The sequence below is a fragment of the Pistacia vera genome, unplaced genomic scaffold, assembly GCF_008641045.1.
Source record: "Pistacia vera cultivar Batoury unplaced genomic scaffold, PisVer_v2 Contig980, whole genome shotgun sequence".
Lineage (NCBI taxonomy): Eukaryota > Viridiplantae > Streptophyta > Magnoliopsida > Sapindales > Anacardiaceae > Pistacia > Pistacia vera.
The window spans coordinates 177,635-196,555 of NW_022196868.1; the positions used below are offsets into that span (position 1 = coordinate 177,635).

Consider the following 18,921-nt stretch of genomic DNA (forward strand, 5'->3'; position numbering starts at 1 on the left):
GGTCTTTTCTGCATTGGTTTGGCTTTTCAATTTTTTTTTTTTTTTTTGGTTTTTGATTTGAGCATAAGCTTAGGCCTATCCTCAGAGGGCATGAGTCCCCCACTGCATACAGGTGATTGAAATAATTAAAAGATTATCATAATTTATGGTGCTCTTACCACATTTAGCTAATCATCACTGATTTGTATATGTTAAGATTAGAGGATGTAATTGGACCTACAATAGCCATGGTTCCACCTGATAAAAATGCAACAGTCACGTGAAGACGATGAGGCCATTCTATTGTGTTTGTTGAGTCCAATTTGTTATATATTTGCCAGCTTTTATTATTCCTTTATCTGTTATATGTTTGCCAGCTATTGTTATTCTTTCATCTATTTTATCTATAAATATCTGCATGCACTGTATACAAAAGATGCAGAAAAGAAATACAACTTGCGTCATTCCATTTTTAGCTTTCTGCAGTTTCCATTTTCTTTACACTATTTTTGCGCTACTCTCAACAGGGTATCAGAGCTATGACAGATACACCTTTTGGCTCTTAAACCAACGATCCCACAATGCCTTCCAATTCCCAAACCAACCCACAAAATCCTGCCAGCCCCTATTTTGTCCAACCTGGTGAAGGCGCGTCTTCTCCATTGGTTCCATATTTGCTTACAACTGAAAATTATGTGGTCTGGGCAAGAACAATGCGTCGTGCTCTCAATATCAAAAACAAAATGGGTTTTATCGTTGGCTCCATCCCTAAACCCTCAAAAACTGTAGATCCCTTGTATGCACCTTAGGAACGATGTAATGATATGGTGATAGCTTGGATTCAACATTTGGTTGCCTTAGAACACAGATCAAGCATAGCTTATGCCGAAACTGTTGAGGATGTTTGGAACGATCTTTGCGAGCGATTCTGGATTCAAAATGCTCCAAGAATTTTTCAGCTCACCAAGTCCATCTCGGCACTTACACAGGATGATGATTCAGTTAGCCAATACTACAACCAGTTGAAAAGTTTATGGGATGAACTGGAGATTTATGAACCAATGCCGTCATGTTCATGTGGCGCAGTCAAGACCCTGATGGAATATAATCACAGAAGTAGGGTTATGCAATTCCTTATGGGATTACATGACTCCTTTGATGCTATTCGCGCCCAAATACTCCTCTATGATCCTCTTCCAGCACTGAATCGTGTTCTATCTCTTGTCCAACAGGAAGAAAGACGACGCCAACTTCACTCCCCTTCTGCTCCGATTGCAATGGCGACAAAAAGACCCAACCAACGAAGTCATTCTTCCTCCCGCAAGGATCGATTATTCTGTTCCCATTGCAACATTTTAGGCCATTCACTGGAACGATGCTTCAAAGCCAACCCCAATCTTCCCGTATGCACACATTGCAACATACCAGGCCATACCAAAGATAAATGCTACAAGCTAACTGGTTTTCCTCCAGGTCACAGAAACAACTCCAGATCTAAATCCTACGCTAATCAATCTTCACTTGAACATGAACAAATCGGCAATGGACCATCTATTACTCAAGAGCAGTACAACCAGCTCATCGCCTTGCTCCAATCCTTTTAGTCTCCAGCAGTTACCTCTGCAGCAAACCATGCATCTTCCAGTTCCTCAACCACCGAAATTTCACCCGTCTCTGGTATTCATTCCTGCCATTTCACACACACATCACACACTTTCACAAAATCATTTTCCTCTTGGATAATTGATACTGGAGCAACAGATCACATGATCTGTAGCCCCCATCTTTTCACGCATAACGTGTCTTTTGTTTCCCACACCATCAAACTTCCAAATGGCACCACCACATTGGCCACACATGTGGATGATATTAATCTCTCTGATCATATCGTTCTCAAGCATGTGCTATGCGTGCCAACCTTCTCCTTTAATTTGCTCTCAGCTAAATCTTTAACTACACATTCCAATTGTTGTCTCATATTTTTTTCCAACTCTTGCTACATACAGGACCTTTCATCTTGGAAGACGACTGGCATGGGGACAATGCATAATGGCCTTTACCATCTTCAACCTTCAACACCAGCTCCCAATGCTTTACAAATGTTTCTTTATAAATTCTGTTCAAGCTATGTTAACACCACCCGTACTTCAACGTTTGATGATTACACTTTATGGCATTACAAACTGGGGCATAGTTCCATGACACAGCATGTATTAAATGAAATTCAAAAATCAAATTCAAGGCCTACAAGTTTATCTCAATTCTCTTGTGAAATTTGTCCACTTGCAAAGCAACATAAACTTCCATTTCCTCAGTCTATCACCACGGTTACCAAGCCTTTTGATTTAATTTCAGCAGATATTTGGGGACCAAATTCCACACAAGCCTACAATGGCACCCGTTATTTTCTTACAATCGTAGATCAGTTTACCAAATGCACGTGGATCTATTTGTTGCAAAACAAATCAGAAGCCCGAACTTTAATTCAAAATTTCTTTTCCCTTATATCCACACAATTCAACACCCAAATCAAAATAATCAGAACTGATAATGGTGCCGAATTTCATATGCCCAAATTTTACAATTCCAAAGGCACTATTCATCAACTGACCTATGTTGCCACTCCACAACAAAACACTCTCGTTGAGCGAAAACATCAGCATATATTGAACGTCGCTAGAGCCTTAAAATTTCAATCAGGACTTCCTATGCGATATTGGACAGAATTTGTTATCACTGCCGTTTATTTGATCAACCGAACACCCTTTCCTAATCTACACTACCAATCACTTTTTGAAAAACTTTACAACCAAAAACCCACATATTCCCATCTCAAAACATTCGGTTGCCTTTGTTTTGCGTCTACACTAAACCATGGCCGCTCCAAATTTGAACCCCGAGCTAGAAAATGCTTATTCATTGGCTACCCATATGGAGTCAAATGATACAAGCTCCTTGACACTACCACCAATCAGATTTTCCTTTCCCGTGATGTGGTATTCCACGAACACATCTTTCCTCTCAAACAAACACAAACCCATTTGTCTCCTTTCCCCATTGACCACCTCAATCAAACACCTTCTATTCACATAGATTTTAGTGAAGTCCCTCACCAGGACGATCATGTCCCTTCCCCTACCTCCATCGACAACAGTCACATTACCAACCTCACCAACAACACTCCCTCGCCAACCCCACATCGGTCAACCAGAATTCGAACCACCCCGGCATATCTCAAGGATTTTCACTGCAATGCATTGTCTCCATTGACGTCGAACTCCAAGTTGGAAGCCACTGGATCTCCGTCTCGCACAGGTTTGCATAATCCATATCCCTTATCATCTGTCATATCTTATAAGTTTTTATCTCCATCATTTAGAGCATTTACCACTTCCATCTCCATCCATACTGAACCCAAGTTACACATTCAAGCTCTCAAAGACCCTATCTGGCGTGAGGCGATGGAGTAGGAACTCACTGCTTTAGAGACTAATGAAACATAGTCCATCGTTGACTTACCTCCTGGCAAGAAACCGATTGATTGCAAATGGATTTTTTGCTACAAATTCAAAGCTGACGGATCTGTTGAACATGCTAAAGCATGCTTGGTGGTGAAGGGCTTCACTCAACGTGAAGGAATAGATTTTCACGACACTTTTTCTCATGTTGCAAAGATGATTTCCATTCGCACTTTGGTTGTCGTCGCTACCATAAAAGGATGGGATTTGCAGCAGTTGGACATTAATAACGCATTTCTATACGGAGACCTTGATGAAGAATTATACATGCGGCTTCCTCCCGGTCTAGCTTCCTCAAAAGAGAATCAAGTCTGTAAATTGAGAAAAAGCATTTATGGTCTTCGACAGGCATCACGACAGTGGAACACAAAACTTTCATCTTCGCTAGCCGAGTTTGGCTTTGTGCAGTCTAAGTCAAACTATAGTTTGTTCATCAAACACACAGCTTCTTCTTTCACAGCTCTATTGGTCTACATAGATGACATTATTGTCATGAGTTTAGATCAGACTTCCACTGATGAGGTCAAGAATTTTTTGTCCACCAAATTCAGAATCAAGAACCTGGGCTCAGTCAAATATTTTCTTGACATGGAAATAGCTCGCTCAAAGGATGGAATACAAATTTGTCAGCGCAAGTAACCCTAGATATACTTTCTAAGACTGGTTTACTTGTTGCCCGAACTTCCCCTCTACCAATGGAATCGAATATCAAACTCCAGAAAGACCAGGGTGAGGTGTTTCACGATCCTACTCAATATCGAAAATTGGTTGGCAAGCTCATTTACCTGACCAATACACGGCTTGACCTCAGTTACAGTGTCAATCTTCTGAGTCAGTTCTTGGAGACCCCACGAGTACCCCATTATAATTCCCTTCTCAAAGTTCTTCGGTATCTTAAAGAGACCCTAGGCCAAGGTTTATTTTTTCCTACCACCTCCTCGTTGAAACTCACTGCCTACTTTGATGCAAACTAGGCAAATTGTCTTGACACTAGGAGATCAACGACTGGTTTTTGTGTGTTTAGGGCTGGCAAGTCTCTTGTTGCTTGGAAATCGAAAGAGCAGAACACAGTTTCATGATCCTCAACCGAGTTAGAATATAAGGCCATGGTGGCCGTCGTGTGTGAAATCACATGGCTTCGGTTTTTTCTCAAAGACCTTTGTGTTAACATTTCTGATCCAGCCACCTTATATTGTGACAACTTAGCCGCGATACATATCGCTGCCAACCCCGTGTTCCACGAGTGCACCAAGCACATTGAGCTGGACTGCCATCTTGTTCATGACAACATCCTAGCTGGGCATGTTGCCACTGCCCACGTTTCTTCTTTTGAGCAGTTGGCTGATCTTTTTACCAAGCCCCTACATGCTCCGACACTCACGCGACTATTGTCCAAGATGGGAGTACTAAATATATACTCTCCATCTTACGGGGGGATGTTAAGATTAGAGGATGCAATTGGACCTACAATAGCCACGGTTCCACCTGATAAAAACGCAACAGTCACGTGAAGACGATGAGGCCATTCTGTTGCCTTTGTTGAGTCCAATTTGTTATATATTTGCCAGCTGTTATTATTCCTTTATCTGTTATATGTTTGCCAGCTATTGTTATTCTTTCATCTGTTTTATCTATAAATATCTGCATGCACTGTATACAAAAGATGCAGAAAAGAAATACAACTTGCGTCATTCCATTTTCAGCTTTCTACAGTTTCCATTTTCTTTACACTGTTTTTGCGCTACTCTCAACAGTATAAAATTATATTTATTCTATTTACCTTTCTCTTATGTTTTTATTTCCTTAAATTGTAACAAACTTTTTTCCTCACCTACCACCCCAATACCCCACAATATTTTAAAAAGTATTAGTTACCACCCTTTTACCTTGTACCGTTAAAAAAAAAAAAAAAAAAACCCCTCAGTTACTAGCGGTTCTATTTCTTCTTCAACTTAAAAGACATTTTTAACTCTCTACAAGCCCATCATAGATCCATCTAACCTTCCCTTTACCGAACCCACCCATTGTAACCAAACCCGAGAGAGACTTAATAACTTGGACCCATAACCATGATCAGGGTCACCAAATGAACTCGCCTGCCGGTAAAAGATAAGTTGCATAGCTTAGAAACTATGTAAACTAATTTAATAAAGAACCATGATAAAAAATAAACATAAATAATAATAATAACATATTAATTATACCTAAATATCTACAAATTGAAACCATTTTCACTTGATTTTACTAATTAACTGGGCTCACACATAATACTAAGCCCATACCCTCGTCCTACACAATAATGTTGCTAAGGTGTACTAAGCCCAATAAGCTTCTTTAATCATAAACAAGACAGTGGGTCATACCAGTCAACTCTCATAATTAAACATTCCAATCAATTCAGTTTTCATTAAACAATAGATAATGGGCTAAGCTGTTTCTTTCGCAAGAAGGGATATTTTTTTTTTTTTAATTTTTTTTTAATGATAGGGTTCGGGTCAGTTTTTTTTCAAGATCTTGGAATTATCAGTTAATAAAATTTTTAGTGATTACCTCTATTAGTATTTGAGAAGAGAAACATTTTTTTTTTTTTATAATCAGTTTATGCACATCTATACTAGTATTGCAAGATTCTAGAACTACTGACAGGGTAAAAATTTTAATGACTATCCCTATTAGCACTTGAAGAATGACTTAAATTTAATACTTAAATTCAAGACCTTGAGAAATATATCCAATAGTCCTTATCAAATCATTCGACCATCTAAAAGTAGTTAAGGTATTTAATAATTTTAAATTTAGTTTGTTGGGTTATTTTATCACCCATCTTCTCCATGGGTGAGCCTACCGATGAGGCGATGACGAGCAGTTTTGGCTTCGTCTAGGATTTTGAATGTGTTTTTGTTTTAGTATAGAAAGCTAATCATGCCCAATGGTTGTAGGAAATGTGGACGGACACGGATGACATAGATAAGATGAAACAATCCATAGATAAATAGTAATTTACTGTGAATAAAATTTTAATCCAATTTTGTTTAATTAATTTAAAATACCATGTAGTATTTTAATAACACTTATTTTTATATTTTTTCAATGAACTCCATTATCAATTAAATCATTTAAAATTAATTTTTTGATTATATCAAAACAAAAAATAGAATAATTGGTTTAAATATTTTTTAACTTTGGTTTTTTATTAAAACCCCGTGTATTTGGTCTTTTTGTAGTGAATACTTGTCTGTTTTGGAAATATAATCTATCTTTTGTTTTTTTTTGTTTTTTTGTTTTTATGTATTGAGCATCTGTTGATTTCAAAAATATCATCCATTCAATCTTCGAATTTATCAACAATTACATCAATTTAATTTCTAAAAGATATATGAACCTCTCAACATTATTGATAGATTTTGATGTTTGGATTGATTAAACTTGGGTGAATACTTAAACGCCATTTTCTCATAAGTTTAAACAAATCTAACGGTTCATAAAAAATGTGGGTTAAGGTCACATTTTAGAAATTAGTTGGAACCCACTACAAGAAAAAGCTAAATACACGAGTGTGAGGGTCTCATTTTGTAAAGCTACGGGTGCTTACTAAAAAGACAAATAGATGACAGGTTTACATAAAAAAAAAAAAAAAAAAAAATTCCCATTTTTGGGCTAATTATAAAAAACTATGAATATATAAATTTATAAGCCCATAGCATTTAAAGCTTATATTTTTCGCAATAGACAAATATTAAAAATCTAATTTTATATCAGTTTATTAGAGGAAAATATATCTCTTGAGAATCTAAATAGTAATTTACGTTAAAAAAGGTGATAATCTTAATTAAAAAATAACATCAATTATCTCTTAAACTTTTATTCCTTTTTAAACATGTAAATAATTCCTGATTATATAAGGACAAAATAATACTGTATATCATGAACAAATCCCAACAAAGATGGCATAAAAGGAAAAAAAAAACCCCAAGTGGCAGATTCTGATTGGTCAACATGAGAAACCGAAAGTTAATGGAATTTAGACGAGCAAAAGTCAAGTCGTCGAAACAAATAAATATTATTAAAATTAGTGGCAAATTAGTAATTAAACTCCGAAGAATATACTGCAGCGTCATCGCATTTTATGTTGATCTTCTCAACGAGGCGCGAAGCCGTAAACTCTCAAAACACTTGTACCCACGCACACGCCTCACGCGCTCTCACAAATTATACTAAACGCCAAAACTTTCTCGAACATTTTATTTAGAGCCGCCAAGCCGCTGACTGTCTTACTGTCGGCGCGATCAGCTTGGTTGAGTTGTTGTTGTTGTTTGGTGATTAAGGGGGAGCCGATCATGGAGCCGCCGCCACGGCCTGTGGCAGCAGCACGATATATTGCTCAGAATTCCAGGTCGCTTTTTAAAGTTAAACCGTCGTTGAAATTATTCTCTATTTGAGTTTCTCTTTGTTTTCATACTGTCTGTCTAAATAAACAAACAAAACAGGAAGCGAGTGATCTCCGGTGGTGGTAGTTCTTCGTTTATGGACTCCGAAGTGACAGAAATTCCTCCGCCGCTGTTTCGGACTCGGAACAAGAATAGACACAAACCGGTTTTTTTTCTGATTCTGATTTCGAAATTCCACTTCTTGTTTTATGATCAAGTTTAATTTTAATTTTAATTTGTTTTGTTGTTTTGTTGTTTTTAAGTAGTTTGGGTATTTGATCGGATCATTAATTCATCTGCTATCAATTTTTATTTTTATTTTTTTAATTTTACTTCTTGTTATTATTTTTATTGCTGATATTTGAAGGACTAATCATCCAATTCTGCATTTGTTTAGAAATATTGGAATTTTAGATATATAGGGCTCTGGGTATTTAATGTGGTGCATTTGGAATGGGTTCAGGGTTTCTAATTGTATCTTTTGTACTCGTTTGTCATGTGAGAAATGTGAATTTTTATGTGTCATTTCATTTTGTAGATTAGTTGTCATCTGATAGTGTGGATTTTGAGAAGCATTCTCTTTTGTAGGTTGTTGTTTATGAAGTAATTGATGTTAACAGCGATGAGGAATCTGCTGATATTATTGATGTTGATGAGAACGTTGAGTCAAACAACAAAGGGAAGGCAGTAAAATATGATTCTTATGGCTCTGGTAGTTCTCAACATAAGGTGTGTTATTTAAGTCATTGACATACAGGGTAGGCGTGTATAGATCAAAAGTTTTTGTTTCATAATGTTTTCTTTGACTACTATAATTAATTCTTCAAATTTTTCCACAGGTTTCTTCGAAGAGTCCTGTCTCTGGTTCTGGTTCACATAATGTAATCAACCTTGATGCTTATGATGATGCATGTGCTGATTTGGATGATAATTTCATGGATGTTGAAGATTGTGCACTTTTGCAAGCTTATTTTGATAGTGTGGACATTCCTGCTGGAGTGGAGGCACCTGTACCCTGGTTGTCAGATCCTGCTTTTAGGAAAAAGAAGACAGTTAATGGAAGTAGTTCATCATATAAGGAGCCTACTTCAGTGAGTATTTCAAGTTTGCAGAACTCAGTGGGTGTTCTGGGTCATTCTACTGCAGCAGATATCTCTTCACCAGGGTTATCTCCACAATCTACCCTTGTCAAAGCTGGTTTGCAAGATAGTGAGAGTTCTCCAAATCTTCCGTATGATGGACTAACATTCACTCCTTCCCAGCCTGGGCAGTATCCCCAGACAAACCCATACCTGTTTAACCCAGACCCTTTTTTCTCTGCTGGATTTTTTCCATTTTCACATGGGCCTGGGCACGTTGGTACTAGTAGTATACCTGGGCAAGTTGGTACTAGTAATTTACATGGTCAGGTTGGTACTAGTAATTTATTTTATCCAGGTGCACCAAATTATCCTCCTGCAGTAGAACCATCCATGTCTTGGTGGGATGAGTCTTTGAATCCTGAAGTGGATTCAAGTTTTGTTAGTTATACAACTCATCCAAGTTTTTATGATACTTCTGATGTCTATAACCCACCAGCAGAATCAACAGATAACCCTCAAGATAGTACCAATAATAAACTATGTGTAGAAGAAGATGATATTTTGAAGAAGTACAAAACTTTTAAACAGTTTGATACTGTTGAAGATTATTCCGATAATCACTACGCATCTATGTCTTCTTCAATGAAACAGGTGACTAGTTATGCAGTTCAAATTTTTAAGGCGGTAATGATATAATTTTTTTTTCTAAATTGTTATAAACTATATGGTTTTGTTTTTTTTCCCCCATCTTTCTGATAGCCATCAAAGAATTGGGTGAAGCGAATCCAGGAAGAGTGGAAAATGCTGGAGAAGGATTTGCCAGGTAAGTTTTAATCTTTATTACTGGGGCTCAAGACTTGGTTTGCATCTAATAATGAAAATTGACTTTGTGGGTACAGTAAAAACATAATAAATATCTGTATGTAGAGTACTTGTTCACACCTAGCTGATCCTCAACTATTATCTGCTCAAACTTCCTCATAACACTATCATTCACTTTTGTTGTCCGATCTTGTACTTCAACAGATACAATATTTGTTAGGGTATATGAATCTAGGATGGATATTTTGAGGGCTGTGATTGTAGGAGCAGAAGGTACTCCCTACCATGATGGTCTCTTTTTCTTTGATGTATTCTTCCCTAGTGGCTATCCCAATGTACCACCGGTATGTCACTGAGGTTTTTTTTTTTTTTTTCTGTTTTCTGTTTTCTGTTTTCTGTTTTCCTTTTTCTTTTTTCTTTTGTATATATATATATATTTTTGTGGTGGGATTATTTTACTTCTGCTGGGCATTTCTTTGTGTGATGACTTGGATTTTGCCTCTGCCAGCTTGTGTATTATCATTCTGGTGGCCTTCGACTCAATCCGAATTTATATGCTTGTGGTAAGGTTTGTCTCAGTCTTCTTAACACCTGGTCTGGTCAGAAGAATGAGAAGTGGATCCCTTCTATGTCAACCATGCTGCAAGTTCTGGTCTCTATACAAGCATTGATCTTGAATGAAAAGCCTTACTTCAATGAGCCTGGGTGGGCCTGTATGAAAGGCACCGTAAATGGAGAAAATGAGTCCCGGAAGTACAATGAGAACACATATCTTTTATCATTGAAGACGATGCTATACACAATGAGGAGACCTCCAAAGGTATGTTGCAGTAATCATTGCTTGACATTTTCTTTTCACATTTCTGAAAATGGCATTGGTATTTGCATTAAGGTTGATATTATGTAAATTTTAAAGTAGAATAATTGTTCTAGTAATAGTTCTGGTATTTGAAATTTTAAAAAATGTTCCATTTTAGTGGCTCTTTTCTTGTCCAGCAATTCATGCAAATTGTTGAGATGTATTTGATCATGTGGAGGCGATGCAAGTTAATAGTTCTAGTTGCAATTCTCTCAACTCGTACCCAGAAAATTGCATGAATCTCAAGTTAATTTTGATGAATTTTTGCAAATTTTGATGAATCTAAAGTTAATATTATGAAATTATGTGGTATCTGGACTAATAGTTACCGTGCTCTTCTTTGCCCTCAAAAGTATCTAAATCCAAATTCTTGCATTCCCCAAGTCTTATGTTCCACAAACTTCTTTTATCTTAAAGCTTCAAGTTTTATGTATAGAAAGTGATGCCACAGACTGAAACCTTTGTTCAGCAAAATTAAAGATCATAAGTTGGGTAGCTGGTTAGTATTTAATAGTTGAATGTGTTCCCGTTGGAGATTGAAGCTTGTTATGTACTGAAAATTCTGAAAAATATTTTATATCCCTATGTATAATATGCTAGTAAAAATTCATATTTCAAATCTTCTATCCTGAGCAATTTTTTTTTTTTTTTGGATAAACCCGGTAATTGCCTCTCTCGTGACTCAAATCACAAATCCTGAGCAAATTTTGTGTCTTAGTGGATAGCAATGACTCAGAAAAAGTTCTTTTGCACACAGGACTAGGTCTTCTAAACTGAAAACTATATAGAATGCTGCCCCCTTGACTGAAAAAGATGTAATATGTGTAGAATCCAAAGATCAGTATATTAATTACCTGAACTACTATAAATACTTTATGTAGGAAAAATACATTCTTTGTGCTGGGGATCTATGAATTCATTTTTGGCTTCCAAAGAGGATACTTTCTCCAATAGAGTTAAGGTTCCTGCATAATTACTATGAGTGATCTTCATTTTGTTTGCAGTCTATGAATGAGCTAAAATGAATATTGCTTCTGTAGCTTCCCTGGGTGTTTATTTCCCAGCTTTGGGAATTCTTGATTGTTATCCAGTTACACTTCCCTCCCTCTTTCTTTTCATCCTTCTTTCTGTATTCAAAAATTAAACTTTTCAATTCTTGTTTGGATGCAGCATTTCCAGGATTTTGTTGTAGGCCACTTCTACCAGAGTGCTCATAATATTCTCATTGCAAGTAAAGCATATATGGATGGGGCTCAGGTGGGATCTCATGTCAAAGGCGGCCCACAGCTTATTGATAAGTGTAACAGGAGCTGCCCAAAGCATTTTAAGGACTCTTTGGCTGCAAATATCGATTTGCTTGTAAAAGAATTCAGTAAAATTGGAGTCAAGGACTGTGAGAACTTCCTTGCTCAAACAAGCAGAAGGGTCCCTGTGGTTGGTAATCATCTACCTAAGGCTAAGGCATCAATATAGACAATTTCTTTTGAAGTGCTAATTTTGAGATTTAGACGCTGAGCGTTATTTGACTAAGACATTCAAGTTAGGTTTTCGACCTTATAATGTTAGCTTAGGTTTTAAGTACAAATAAACGCATGTTTATTTCTGTAGGGTGCCTGCCTGCCAATAATTTTGGATATTGTACATAGTTGTACATATGGATGGGGTTATTAAAGTTCAATCTATTTTTGAGCACATTGTTATGATGGTACCCTTTCTTTATAATTACACCTTTTCTCATATTGTTCTCTCCTTTTTAGTGGTAGATTGAGATAATTCAGGTTATGAATATGAATATTTATAGCATATCTATTGTTATTATATCCAATTGATCCCATTCAATCTGACTTTAATAATTAGACCCCAAAGGCCGAAAATATGCAATTTCACTACCATACCATTTTAATTTGTTTTGATTGATCCAAAATTTTGTACTTAACAGTCATTAACATATTTGATTAGAATGTTTATCAACACTTTTGGATTATTACAATAAGGTTTTTTGTGGTTTTCCAAGTCTATGTTGCTTTCCAAGCTTTCCAAGCCGGCCATGACTTTATATATCATGACAGCGACTAAAAGAGAGGGCTTAATATGACACAACAAAAAACAAAGCAGTGCTTCAAAGTTCAAACTATGTCCAAAAACTCTAAATTATTTACTAATTAATGAAATACCTCATATATTATGACTTATATTCAATTAATATTTGATCTTTGGAAATTCCCCAAGTCTTCTTGAAGCTTAGTTTGTCTTTTGGGGTGTAACAAGCCGGAGTGCTCCATGTATCTTGACATAACAAAAGATTTAGTAGTTCAAAAGACTCCAAAATTCAGTAGCAATTTCACTTCTTCTTCAATTATGAATCTTTCAACTTTGTTATCATGGATTCGTACTTTGATATTTTCCATTCTGTTAAATGCTTGTTCTTTCAACTTTTTGTTATCTTCTGCAACTCAACTCTCTTATGCTGATCATTGTAACTCTGTTGTCCCTGCATCATCCATAACAAAGTATGAACATGCCTTGTTCTCATATTTTTATCTCAGAACTGGTTATTATAATGGGGGCAATAGATTTCTGTCTCAGTACCAGTCTGAGGGCTCACACACACTCTCATTTCGGCGTCAAAGAGTCTATAGAACTGAGCAGGATAGTGTGTTCAGTATCGAAGGGTTTTTGGTGTTTCCATCCCAGAGCACCTACTACTATCTGGGAAATGTTACAACTTCTCATTTCGGGACTGGAGTACTTCGTCGTAGAAGATCAATAAGTTTCAGTCTAGAAGGGTTCTGGTCAAAATCTTCTGGCAAACTTTGTATGGTGGGGAAAGGTTATATCTACACCAAAGAAGGTAAGATTCTCAATCTTCAGGCTGTCCTGAAGCTCAGTAATCTCAGGAATTCTAGTACTACTATCTCTACTTTGGTTACTGGAACTATGGAGAGCTTGAGTAATTCTAATGATATGAGTTATTTTGAACCGATTTCTATAATGATCCTTCCAACTCCAAGATTGAATTATGAGTACACTTTGGTTTCAAAAGAATCAGGTGATGAGTTTTCTGGTGCAAATGAAATTGTGAAGGGTTTACCAATTAGTTCACTGCCCTCGAAAAGTTTCTGTTCAATAATCTCAAGAGCAGTTAATGAATTTAATTTGAGATACACTGGTGATTGTGATTCTTCAAAAAACTGTGGACCTTTTGGTGCAGCTGTTGGATATTTGCCTACTGTTGTTTCCTTTGAACGAATTCAGTGTCTGGAAAAGGAAAAAAGAATGAGAGTCTTGGTAGATTTTCCTAGCCGTGGCTATGACGAATCTGACCAACCTTTCAATCCTAACACAAAATTGGTTGGGGAAGGCTTGTGGGATGACAAGATAAATCAGCTGTGTATTGTTGCTTGCCGATTTTTGAACACCACAGATTCTTTGTCTAATTCCCAAGTTGGGGATTGTACGACAAAGCTGAGTTTGGGCTTCCCTGATATCTGGTCAATCAGAGACATGAGTTATGTTGTGGGGAAAATCTGGAGCAACAGATCTGAGAATGATTCAGGCTACTTTGATAAGATCATGTTTAAAAGTTCTGAGATTCCTTTCCGGACATTTCCAGGTCTGAGATATGAGTACACAAAAATCAACAAAGCAAGAAGCTCATGTTGGCCGAAAGGGAAGCCAAAAAAGAACAAGGGGAAGGGATACCCAAATGCGTATTCTATTGATATGCGATTCGATATGTGGGTTGAAAGCTCTAAGATTAACACTTCATGGGGTAGTGCAACTCCCCTTTCTGTTGGTGATGAATTTTATAGTCGGTATGCATATCAAGCAAGGGGCCAAAGCTCAAGCATTTCAGGATCTGCAGTTCAAGCTAATCTGAGGGATAACAGCCCTGTCAATATCAGCTACATAATTAGCATCAACCTAAGATCTTCTGTATTTTGGAGATATGAGAGCCTAAAGTTTTCTGCAGAAGGAATTTATGATGCAGAAACAGGACAGTTGTGTATGGTAGGTTGTAGACATATTGCTTCAATGAATCAATCATCCATAAATGACTCTAAGGACTGTGAAGTTCTCATCAATTTCCAGTTTCCTCCATCAAATCCGGAGATGAATGAAGGTTATATCAAGGGAAGCATCCAGAGCACACGGGTGAAATCAGATCCTCTTTATTTTGAAACATTATTTGTGTCTTCAGTTACTTATTCTGCACCTGTGATAAGAAAGTCCATCAAAAGGATGGATCTGGAGATCATCATTGGTCTTGTAACCAACACACTTGCTTGTGTTTTTCTGGGATTGCAGCTTTTCCATGTGAAAAAAAACCCTGATGTGCTTCCCTTCATTTCATTTGTTATGCTTTTGATTCTTACTTTGGGCCACATGTTTCCCCTTATGCTCAACTTTGAAGCCTTGTTCTTGCAAAATCCTGAACAGAAAATTGCTGTGCTTGGTAGTGGTGGATGGCTTGAAGTGAATGAGGTGCTTGTCAGGATAGTAACTTTGGTAGCTGTCTTGTTGGAAGTTCGCCTTCTGCAGCTATCATGGTCTGCAAGATGGGATGGTTCAGACCAAGTGGGCTTGTGGTTTGCAGAGAAGTCAACTCTGTTCATGTGTTTGCCATTATATGCGGCTGGGGCCTGGATACTATCGCTTGTTAACTGGAGTAAGCAGAGACATGATTTTTCATCGACTTTCTTTCGCCTAGCACGCCCGCAGCAGTCTCTTTCACAGAACTGGAAATCATACGCTGGTTTGGTCTCGGACGGATTTCTTTTGCCTCAAATTCTGCTCAACACATTCAGGAACTCTAAAGAGAATGTTTTGTCTTGTTCATTCTACTTTGGAATCACTTTTGTCCGATTGCTGCCACATGCTTATGATCTTTGCAGGGCTCACAACTACAATCCTGTTGGATCATATTTATATGCCGCTCCTAATTCAGATTTTTACTCTACTACTTGGGATGTGATTATTCCTGTAGGGGGACTGTTGTTTTCTGCAATCATTTTCCTGCAGCAGTGGTTAGGAGGCCAATGCATTATACCCCGGAAATTCAGGGAGAGTGAAGGATATGAGGAGGTTCCTGCTGTTAGTGAATCACAACTGCCGGATAAATCTGGCCCTTCAGATGAGAAAATCGTAGCTGCTGCAGGCTCAGACTTAGATGGTAATATATGATTATCTTGCTGTTGTTTCTTGCTTATTTCAGCTGTACTAGTTGTCACTCCATAGAAAATGTACAAGTTATGCAATATTGTGTTATTTATCTCATATTTAGACTACGTTGTATCAAACTAGACTCGATTGTCTGGCATTTAACAGTAAGATTTAATAACCCATAACAAAACCTTGACAGTTTATAATGGTAATTTCTTTAGCCTTTCTAAACAGAATAATTTAATACGGTGGACTTCTGTAAAAAGTATAATCCAACTCCAGAATTATGCAATTTGCAATTATATTGTTCTAATGTGTTATGTTTGATCCAAAATTTTGCACTGAACAGTCATTAACATGTTTGATTGGAATGTTTATCAAACACTTTTGGACTATTACAAGTCTATGTTGACTTTGAAAATCATCCAAAGCAAGGTCTTTTTTATTCACAAATCTCTCTGCGGCTTTATCTTTCTTGATGAATAACTTTCCAAGCCGGCCATGAGTCATGACTTTTGCATCATGAAAGCGATCATAGTCATGCATTATTTTGTGATTTATCTCATAATTAAAAAAATAAAAAGTCCTGCGCCGGACTAAGAGTACAGTACTTGGTCCAAGTAGAAAAACAGTGAGGTTGGCTAATGTTATTGCTACGAAAAAGCTGGAAGCAGTTTGCATTAACATCAAAGCCAGATAAGATAAGAGCGGGGAGTTTATGCGACCAAAATCCTGAATTTATGTATGTATATTTGTATTGACAATACCTACACTATTTAGGTAAAACTATTTTAAAGAACCAAATGAATAAAAGAAAGAAGAAAAATGGCAGACCGATAAGGGGTTCTCCTATTATCTTCTCAAATTAATGGAATAAGAATGGACGTCTTTTTAATATCAATGTTGTATGAAACTGACTTTTCCTAAAGTTTATAGGAGATTGACAATCAATATTGTCAGTCATGTTCCCCATAGCAACTTTCCGATCTTTGATATAATATATATTTTTTTTTTCCAAGATCAATCAAACGCATTCATGTTGGAGTTGTCAACCACTTCAATAATAAGGGGTCACGCAGACATATTCGGGGGTCCTGTTGCTAGGTTAGTGGGCAGGAGCCCCACCCCTCGGTGAGTTGGTTGGGGTTAAGGGGACAATGCCCCCGGGTCTGTAGGCGGTTTGGGTCTTTTTCATGAAGAGTCGCTGGATTTTTTTAAGTTATTAATTCATTATTAGGTTTTTGTTTAAAAATAGAAATCCCTATAATATTAGATTTTAGTATTTTAAACCTAGTATATAAACATATTTTTCTCTTATATAAGAGTGATAGCAAATCATAGGATAAATTATTTTTATTTTAACGAGAGAGGAGTGACAGTATTGCAATAATATTGACTCTGCTGGACGTAGTCTGTTAATTGGGTGAACCAAGATAAACGCACGTATATTTCTTTCTCTTTACTTGATTGATATTTGTGTGTGTTTTCTGTCTTGATTTCGTGTTACTTTAGATTGTTTCAATCCACACTAGAATTGTTTTATGGGGACACTGCCAACATTTTGATTTGTATTTAAAAATTTAATTGGATTTAGAAATATAAAGATAAAAATTATATATTTAAAAAGTTTCATAAATTTTGAGTAGATTAACATTGTTAATGAAATTCATAAATTTTTCTAGATATTCATTCATGATTCTTGGAATTCTAAAAGTTTGATATCAACAGGATCATTAAAAACATAAATTGTAATAAACTTTGAGAGTTGCTGATGACAGAGGAATCTGAAAATTTCTTTCAAATATTTGTATGAAGTTATGAACATAGAAACATTTAATTGTTAAATACCGAGGTTTTGTTGGATTTTCCAAGTCTATGTTGACTTCGAAAATCAAACAGAAAAGAGACTATCTTATTCATAACCCTCCAAAGAGGTTTTATCTTTCTTCATGTACATACCCTTCCAAGCGGGCCATGAATTTTCAAGCTATTTGAGGGTGTAACAAGACGGAGATAGCCATGTACAAGAAATATGTATGTTTAAGACTTTACAATTCAGTTTCAACTACACTTCTTTTGCAATCATGAATCGTTCAATGTTGTCATCCGGGCCTCATACTTTGATATTTTCCTTTCTGTTAACTGCTTTGTCTTTCAACTCTCTGTTATCTTCTGCAACTCAACCCTCTTATGATGATAATTGTCATTCTGTTGTTCCTGCATCATCCATAACAAAGTTTGAACGTGCATTGTTCTCATCTTTTCGTTTCCAAAATGGTTATTTCAAGGGTGGCAATAGAATTTTGGATCAGAACCCGTCTGACGGCTCAAACTCATTCACATTTAAGGTCCGAAGTGTCTATAGAACTGAACAGGATGGCGTGCTTAGTATCGGAGCGGATTTGGTGTTTCCAAGCCGAACTTGTTACTATGTGCATAATGGTTCAGCTTCTCATTACGGGAATGGAGTTGTTCATAGTAGAAGTTCAATACGATTCAGTCAAGTTGGATTCTGGTCAGAATCTTCTGGCAACCTTTGTATGCTGGGAAAAGCATTTATGGAAACCCAACAAGGTCATATTCTCAATCTTCAGGCTGTCTTGGAGCTCAGTAATCTCTGGAATTCTAGTAGTTCTCTTCTACTTTGGTTACTGGAACTATACAGAGCTTGAGTTCTAGCAATGATTTGAGTTATTTTGAACCGATTTCCATAATGATTCTTCCAAGATTGAATTATGAGTTCAGTTTGGTTTCAAAAGAATCAGGTGATGAGTTTTCTGGGGCAAATGATAGTGAGAAGGGTTTACCAATCAGTTCACTGCCCTCGAAAATTTTCTGTTCATTAGTTTCAAGAGCAGTTAATGAATTTAACTTGAGATACACAGGTGATTGTGATTCTTCAAAAAACTGTGGACCTTTTGGTGGAGCTGTCGGAGATTTGCCTACTGCCATTTCCTTGGAACAAATTCAGTGCCTGGAGAAGGAAAAAAGAATGCGAGTCCTGGTGGATTTTCCTAGCCGTAGCCATGCTCAATTTTACCAGCCTTTCAATCTCAGCACAACATTGATTG

At 36.8% G+C, this 18,921-nt stretch overlaps 3 protein-coding genes across 3 annotated transcripts; all 3 read left to right on the plus strand.

Annotated features, from left to right (window-relative positions):
* The first annotated feature begins 803 nt into the window (after positions 1-803).
* Positions 804-1,583, plus strand: LOC116121427. The gene has a single exon (XM_031407388.1). The coding sequence runs from the start codon at positions 804-806 to the stop codon at positions 1,581-1,583; it is 780 nt and encodes a 259-aa protein (XP_031263248.1).
* A 6,055-nt stretch (positions 1,584-7,638) lies between these two features.
* Positions 7,639-12,424, plus strand: LOC116121429 (probable ubiquitin-conjugating enzyme E2 26). The gene is made up of 8 exons (XM_031407390.1): positions 7,639-7,890; positions 7,985-8,090; positions 8,513-8,653; positions 8,764-9,657; positions 9,766-9,829; positions 10,033-10,172; positions 10,337-10,648; positions 11,858-12,424. The coding sequence occupies exons 1-8, from the start codon at positions 7,835-7,837 to the stop codon at positions 12,158-12,160; spliced, it is 2,016 nt and encodes a 671-aa protein (XP_031263250.1). The 5' UTR covers positions 7,639-7,834; the 3' UTR covers positions 12,161-12,424.
* Positions 12,425-12,967: 543 nt separating this feature from the next.
* Positions 12,968-15,871, plus strand: LOC116121428. The gene has a single exon (XM_031407389.1). It carries the CDS (start codon positions 12,968-12,970, stop codon positions 15,869-15,871), a length of 2,904 nt encoding a protein of 967 aa, XP_031263249.1.
* Positions 15,872-18,921: the final 3,050 nt, after the last annotated feature.